This window comes from Leptodactylus fuscus, chromosome 2 (assembly GCF_031893055.1).
Source record: "Leptodactylus fuscus isolate aLepFus1 chromosome 2, aLepFus1.hap2, whole genome shotgun sequence".
Classification (NCBI taxonomy): domain Eukaryota; kingdom Metazoa; phylum Chordata; class Amphibia; order Anura; family Leptodactylidae; genus Leptodactylus; species Leptodactylus fuscus.
Genome location: NC_134266.1, coordinates 176,629,300 through 176,637,652, shown reverse-complemented (window position 1 = coordinate 176,637,652; position 8,353 = coordinate 176,629,300). Strand labels below are relative to the sequence as shown.

General features: G+C 42.2%; 1 protein-coding gene across 1 annotated transcript; it reads right to left on the bottom strand.

Moving 5' to 3' along the window:
* Positions 1 to 381: 381 nt before the first annotated feature.
* Positions 382 to 7,606, bottom strand: LOC142193809 (large ribosomal subunit protein eL21-like). Its single transcript, XM_075262816.1, has 6 exons — positions 7,509 to 7,606; positions 4,491 to 4,569; positions 2,817 to 2,878; positions 2,012 to 2,124; positions 701 to 851; positions 382 to 510 (listed from the first exon to the last, which is right to left on the bottom strand). The coding sequence occupies exons 2-6, from the start codon at positions 4,555 to 4,557 to the stop codon at positions 421 to 423; spliced, it is 483 nt and encodes a 160-aa protein (XP_075118917.1). The 5' UTR covers positions 4,558 to 4,569; positions 7,509 to 7,606; the 3' UTR covers positions 382 to 420.
* Positions 7,607 to 8,353: the final 747 nt, after the last annotated feature.

Here is an 8,353-nt window from a genome sequence, read left to right as displayed (position 1 = left end):
CCACTATGTGGGATCTTAAGGGGTATTCCAGGAATTTATCAGGGGTTTTCTGGGAGTTATAAACCATTTCGGACATCTGCCTTACTATTACAGCAGATGCCAGGATTTTAAAGATGGTGAATATTTACCGGGTCTCCACTGTAATGTATAGTGGAGACCTGGAGCTAATGTCCGCTATCAGGATTTTTACCTTCAAAATCTTGTGGCCATTTGCCCCAGTATGTGTGTGGTCTCTTAGTCATGTGTAGTAGACACTGTTCACTTAGGTGAATGAGGTATTGGCATTTACAAGGACTCTGGTAATGCTCATCCCTCTCCACGTCTTGTAGACCCCACTCCCACCAATATAAGAGAAAAGGGTCAACAAATAATCAGACACTCTTTAACTTCCAAAAAGAAGAATGTTTTAATTGTGTCACATTATGCCATAAACTCATAGGGGATTGGCTCAAGGAGCTCAGGTTCCTTTCCATAAGTGCGGACAAAGTGAGCTCCTTTTGGTTCGGCTGGCTGTAAAACAGAAAAAACAAATGTATTACCAACGTGCGTTAGAAGACCTTAAACATTATTAACAGAACAAGTGCCCTCAGAACCGGTGAAATTACAGACTCACATTTACCATTACAGTAAATAGTTTAGAGAAAGATCATCACCGAGCACCCAAAAGGCCAAACACTACAGACCACTGGTCGCAACGTACCTGACGCTTCAGCTCCACCCAGGTGCCCTTCTCCTTGGCTTCCTTCTTCCTCTTCTCGTTCTCCTTGACGCGCTGCAGGAAGCTGTCTCTGCTCTTGGAGTGGCGGATGTGCTCCACACGGACATTGATTCTTTTGGCAAGGATCTTACCCCTATAAAATAAATGAAGACTTACTATACCTTGTGTCAAACAAAAATGAAGCATCAACATGATGCTCTTGTGTTACCTCAACCTCATCCAATAACTACACTGGACCAATACACTTCCAGCCACATTGCGCAACCACCATGACAAGCAACTAGTCTCAGCCTCTAACCCCATGTATAAAGCAGATCACAATCCAATCCAAGAATTGAACTAGAAAACTCCATTTTAACTCTCGTCATAATTTTCACCTTACAGTGTAATAAGTGCCTTACATTCATCTTCAGTGTCCCTCAGACCACGAGTGGTTAGTCTGGATCCTTCACTCACTGGTTTTGCATCACATGACCACACATGGTTTACAGACATTGAAGCAAGTTCCTCCAGCCCAAATACTTCAAAGCTTCTCAGTAATAAAGCAAGTAGCCAAGGATCAAGAGGTTCTCCTAAGGCCTCCTCTACACAGGGGGATGTCAGTAGATCTCAGCTACAGATCACTAGAACACTTGGGTTCTCCAGTCTGCGAAATCCAGGTGATCTATGGATCAAATTTTACATCCCCTTCACAGGAAGTCCCCAGACACTAATAAAATATAAATTTGTTTGCTATAATAAATAAAAATTTCATTTTTTTATGTAAAAATATGTTTGTGTAATAGCGCCCCTATGTTGCTGTATTGCATGTTTGACCATTCAAATGAAAAGCCCACCATGGTGAGGCAGAACATTCTGGCTCATGATGTCCATAGTACAGGGGGTCCCCACTGACAGGCAACCCCATAAAACAGCCACATACTCTCTCCATAGCACACTCTCATAAAGCTAGGGCTATACAGTAAAACAGCCACACAATATTCAATCATAATGTTACACTACTACACTGAATGGTGTTGCATTGCACTGTGCCACAATGTGAGTAGAAAGCCATTTTTTAATTATTTTTTTTAAAGTTTGAGTGCCCACAAGTTGCCATGTAGTCCTAGCCTAAGGCTAGATGCACAAGAGCGTGGTGCTCTGACAGGACACAAACAAGATACAGCAAGACTCTGCTTGGGTTTTAAGAGGAGTTCTTCTATAGCCCTCATGAATGACCAATCCAGATATATACAGATCTAACTGGTAAAGTGAAAGGGCTTTAAACATGTTCCATATATCCTCGCCACTTACTTGATCTGCTTGTTCACAATAATACCCACGGCGTGTTGTGTAACGTTGTAGATCCGACCTGTCTTGCCATGGTAGCACTTATGTGGCATACCTTTTTGTACGGCGCCTGTACCCTGCAATGAACAAGTTTGCACAGGGGAAAAATGAGAGGTTTGCTCAATTGCTTAATTTCTAGTTCTGCACATTATATATGTGATGAAGTATTTTACATAGATACCAAAATGGATTCATCAACATACAGCAGGCCTTGGGTGCATAAAATACACACAAAAAATTCTCATAGTTTTTTTTTTTTTTAAACATAGAACTGGAAATCCTCTTTAAATCCCACCTGACTATAGATGTGATCTGTTTTCACGACAAGTGAGGTATTTTTTGCTCTCAGAACCGGTGAAATGGACTGATCACAGAGCACAAGTAGTTACTCCCAGTAGGGTAGGAATATCATGACCTATAGAAGGGACAGAATGACATCAGGATCTAAGGGAAGCAGATGCTGGAGAATAGATGACCAAACTGTTCTGACCCATCCTGACATGCCTAGAAAAAGTTAGAACCTATTTTTCAAAGACTAAAAACACATGTAGTGAGTCCACCATGGACAATCCACAAAGAAAACCTGTCAGTGTCTGACTGAAGTGGTCAGATGTCATTGAAACACCCAAACAGCTGTTCTACGCTGTTTCCACAAGTTCCAAAGAGGCTGGTAAAACTTATGCAGATAGTGTAGCCGCTGGGATACCCACTTGTATGACTTTCTATGGGAGTTACAGAAAGAGTGTGGCCTATTAAATCCAGCTCTTACCTTGATATCCACAATATCACCCTTCTTGTAGATGCGCATGTATGTTGACAAAGGAACCACTCCTAGAATGGGAAAAAATATATATAACCCAACTGGAAAAACTATACAAAATATAGGATGTAGAATCTGATAACCCACCCAAATTAGTACTCTACTACACTGTATATAGTGGATATAATGTATCAGCCTGGAGTCCAAGTCGTATCGCCGGACTGAATACAAATGTAGCAAATTAAGGGGTGTTCACATGTAGGAACTTGATGCTGAATTTGAGGTGAAATCCGTCTGATTTTATCAACTAGTGGATTCTCAGATTCCGCCTGAGAACTCCCAAGGAAAAGAAAGTGTGTGTGGGGGGGCACAACTTTTCCGTGGGAACGGAATTTGGCCCTGCTCAATAACGGCATTATTCTATAAATTCTGTGTCAAAATCCTTCTTGGTTTTTGGCAAGCAGAAAAAAAAATCTGCTTCAAATTCTTGAAGTAAATGTTTTTTACTTGACAAATTCAGTGTCAAATTCCTACGCGTGAACACCTTCTTGGGCTTCATGCACACAACTGAGTATTCAGGGCAAGGGAGTAAGGGACTGATTTCTTTTTTTTTTATCGCAGTGAACTCAGATGACATCTGAAAGCCGCACGTCCCGCATTCTGTTGTCACACGGCTAGATGGGCTCCATATTGCGCAAAGCATCGGATCCACCCTCTCGGATAGCACTATGGTGTACATGAGGCCTTAGCTGTGTAAGGTTACATTTCTGTTTCAGCATTTCCATGTAAACCAGAATGAAAGCCAGAAAAGATCTTTATGTGAGGAAATTATCTGAGAAATTGATGGTCTATTCATACAATAAGCTATTGGTATTATATTGTAAGAGGTCTGACTCTTTATCCTAAGGCTCGCCCATCAATATTCAGAACCTACAAAACCTCTTCAGATTTACTCACACAAGGCTGGATAATAACTCATTGTCCACAAGGTATTGTAATTTGTGCTCTCAGAACCGGTGAAATGATGGACTCACATTTACTTAGAAAGTAAATAGATAGGAGTATGGTCATCACAGAGCACAAGTAGATACCTCGACTATTGTAGGAACACCAGAGTACATAGACGACATCAAGACCTTGGTCATGCCAACACAAAGCATTCTGACCCTTCCTGCAGATGATGGTACACAATAATAATTCAGGCGCACCTAGCGCCAGTCGAGAACTTCATTCAGAATGGCAAAGGAAATGCCAATATTAATAAATTCCCCCAAATACCCAACTATAAAAACATTGTAATCCCTTAGTCAAGCCACTAAGAATAGGTCTAAACACATTTGTGATTTTACCGATAATGAAATTGGGTTGAGTGAGGCATTTACAGACAGACTTTGTTAGGATAGATAAGATAGAATAATTTTCATTTTCCTCATCTGTTATAATTTCCTAACACAAAAACAAACACTTTTCTGTCCTCTATAATATCTGACATAATTCTCTTGGATGCTGTTCACAAGCTACAATCACTGCGAAAGGGGTCCCACTAGGCTTAGCTGTGAGATAAACCCAACTATGCATTATGGTTTGGCTTTGTAATGAAAAGTACTATGCTGGGCAAGAGCTTTTATTATAGCTATGGACAAAAAGGTCTACATGATGGTATATGGGTAATAGGAAACTTACCATGTTTTCGGAAGGGTCTAGAGAACATATAACGGGTTCCACGCCTTTTACCTCTTGTGTTGGTCATGTTTGCACCTTACTGCAGAAAAAAAACAAAAACATTTATTAGAATAGCGCAACATAAAAACTTGTGGACAAATTCAGAACCCATTCTTAGAAACCCATATACTTGGTACTACTTCAATGTGTCTTATGTAGCACTAGTACAGTATATTATAAAAACCACACCAATATTAATGGGTTGAATAATTGATGGTTTGTAGAGTGGTGCAGACCAGACAGTAATTTCTCAGTATGACCCTCACTGTCAGAGAGGAACTGTTGCTTAAGCTAGTTATACACAGAAGACCTGCCAAAACAACAGATCTCTATAGGCCCAGCAATAGTATATGGGAGCTCCATCCTTCCTCCCTCAAAGGAAGAAGTCAATGGAGAGGGCTGGGCTGCAGAATTTCAATATTCTCAATCCCCTTGAACTCAAGGGATATTAGCCACCACTAGAGCTGTCTAGCAGTGGCCAAGTCTCCACCTCCCTATTGCGAACACAGACAGACTCAAATGAACCAGGCATGCACGTGTATGAAGGCAACTCAGACAGTAGCTGTTGCCAACAGTTATTATAACACATCCCTACAGATGAGCACTCGTGTCAGCAAGGTTGTTCAACAAATGTATGAAGCCAGAATCATTCTGTTGGGGAGAACCAGGGAACCATAGACATGACAGATGGTCAATTAGACTGTCTTTTAGGTGTATGGGGGCGGGGGTTAAAAGTTACAATAAATAGCCATCAATACAATGAACATTAACCACAGCTATATCTAAGGGTGCGTGCCCACCTTAGTGACTGCATATGAGAAGCGCTCACTAGGCAGTAACACTGTATAAATACAGTCAGTATCACAGGAGGTCAATCACCATCCTAAAGTATCATCTTCACAGAAAAAAATGGTGTAAAAATAAAGATATAAAACGTAACTTTTATTGGTGGTAATTAAAACTTGAAAGACATAAATTTGGACGTCCAGAAGACATCAACAGTACAAACACCAAGGGAATGGACGTGTGGGACAATTGTTGATAACATACATAAATGGAGAGGTGGCCACTAGTTATGACCAGCCAGCTAACCCCTAATAGTCAAATTCCCATAATGAAATGTGTAAAGCCCATCCCAATTCTAATGGATCCCGTATTTGGATTTTGAAGACTGGGAATAAACTTGGTATGTTGGCTCCAAACAGTGATATAAAATCACTCACTACCAATACTCAAAGCTCACTAGTCATTCCACATTGATTTTGCTGTGGTCAACAGGTGTAGCCATAAGAGTGTAGTAGCCAAATAATGAATCGCAGTGAAAGCCAAGAAGGTAACAAAGCTGTGAGATTGTCAAGCGCATGCATAAAGTGGCCAAAAAGATACATAAATTGGCTCGCAAACTGGTAACCAGTGAAACAATCAGCATAAGGTAGCCACCACCTATACTTCAGCAGCATGACTATAGGAAACCTTATTCCGATTTGTTTTCTCTATATGTGAGGAGCTTCAAGGTATAAAATTGTCTTGAGAACAAGCAGTGCCATCCATCTTTTTTCTCTTTCTTTTTTACCGCAAATAAATCATCTCACAACAATAGTAGCCAATAGGGAGAATGGGACAGAGTAGCCATAAAGATATCATGACTCATACTGTAGCATTCTCAACGCGTTTCCCCCTAAGATAAAAAGGTTTCATCAGGAGCACCAGCATGTTAGAGTAATCCCTAATGTAAAATTACTGGAGATCCAAATTGAAAAAAAAAAAAAAAAAAAATCTGCTGTGAAAACTGAAATTCCCGGTCGGCTCTGATGGGGAGCCTCTGGTGCCTGGCATCCATAGTACCGGAGGCTCACCATCAGAGCCAAAATCTGAATACGGGATCCCTTAGAATTGGGATGGGCTTTACATTTGATTATGGGAAGTTGAGCATTAGGGGTTAGCTGGATGATCATAATTAGTGGCCACCTCTCCATTTAGGTATGGTATCAACAACTGTCCCACATGTCCATACCTTTGGTGTTTGTACTGTCAATGTCTTTTGGACGTCCACATTTAGTTTTAATTACCACCAATAAAAGTTAGGTTTTATATCTTTTTATTTTTACACCATTTTTTCTTTGAGGGTGTATAAATACAGTCAGATGAAGACGACAGCGACAAAACGGCGATCATAACAAGTGGCCGGTGTAAACAAGTCTTTAGCAGCCGGATTTTGAACAGCAACAAAAGTCAGCATGGGGGCTCAGTAGTTAGCACTATTGCCTGGCAGCTTGTACTAGTGTCTGGCAGTATATTCCTCACCACGTCCAGTGTGTACATGTAATAGAGGGATTCGTAGAGTACAGCTCAATGAGCACTGGGCCATAGGACCTGATGTATATGGGAGGGTTCAGTATATGAGCAGTGACGTACCAGGTACATGTACACCGCACTATACTGCACACCACCTAGGAGTACAGCAATATGGTACAGCACAAATCCATCAAGTACACACAACATCAATTACAAAGACTAGGGGGAGAAAAGCAGAGTAGATGCCTATAGGAACCAGCCAGCTCAGTATTACAATCCTATCAGTATGAGCTCCAGCTCCACGTCCCATCAGTATCGCCCGATGTAAATGGATAGCAGACCATAGGCAGATTACAGATCCCACTGGGCTGTATCATAACCGTAGACACATCAGTATAGCAGCGTGATGACAGACTCGGCTCTGCTACATCGCTATATAACCTAGAGGTGTATTTAGTGACACGATGATCATAAGCTTCCGTGACCGGCCTGAACACACCAGGCCACACTGCCCACCATATACCGGCCCCTGCCCGGCAGCAGCGCATCCTCTAGCCCCAGAAAACTCCACCACCGGCTCCCTGTCAGCTCCCCCTCACACAGAGAGCAAAATTACCCCCAGAACACTGCAGATTCTAGAGAAATCCCGGAATATCCCCGCAGCCCGAGCTCCCACGTGACTACCTGCAAGCTAGATGCTAAGTCCTAGTGGCCTAAAGGACCTCTGATGACGTCGAGACCATGTGATCAGACTCTGGTGTGGGCGGAGCTATTTGGATTGTGCAGCACAGTGCCGTGTAACACAGGAAAAGGAAGCTGCAGGGAATGGAGATTGAAAGGTAAGGCGGAAAGAAGGGTAAAGGCTAAATACTAGACACCGTAAGGACCTTCTGACGTCACAAGGTCACATGACCAGATAGGCGTGTCTTTAAGTGTAAGCAGGACCTTCCACTGTATCCTGTGTAGTGGAGCTACATGGAGAGCTGCTGCGAGGTGCACGAGGTAGTGAGGGGGAAGATACAGTAGGGTTGCGTCTAGAATGGAGTTGGTCCTGGTAGGTCCTCCCTCCAGCAACTCCAATCTAGTCACCTCACTAGTGAACGGGCTAGAATGGACTTACTGTAGGGAGGACCTACCAGGAGCAACTCCAATCTAGACAATTCACTAGTGAGGTGACTAGATTGGAGTTGCTGGAGGCAGGAACTACTAGAATCAACTCCAATGTAGACTGTTCAGTACTGAGGTGACTAGAATGGAGTTGCTAATAAGAGCTGCCGCCAGAAACTGCAATCTAGTCACCTCACTACAGGAGCAGCTACGGTAGAGTGGAGTGTCTATAGGAAGGAGCCAGAACTGGCCAAGAGAGACATTGTATATGTATATGATTATCAATAAGAATACAGGAAATACACATTCCTGGACATAGATACATCCTGTGAAAGTTTGTGAGTTTGGATGTTTGTGTGTTTGGATGTTTGTTACTCAATCACGCAAAACCCGCTCGACCGATGTGGCTGAAAGTTTCCACA

Coding starts and splice junctions, on each gene's coding strand:
- LOC142193809 (XM_075262816.1), bottom strand. CDS start 4,557: ATGACCAACACAAGAGGTAAAAGGCGTGGAACCCGTTATATGTTCTCT. Junction 2,125..2,816: donor GTGATATTGTGGATATCAAG/GTAAGAGCTGGA, acceptor TGTTCATTGCAG/GGTACAGGCGCCGTACAAAA. Junction 511..700: donor GGGTGGAGCTGAAGCGTCAG/GTACGTTGCGAC, acceptor TCTGTTTTACAG/CCAGCCGAACCAAAAGGAGC.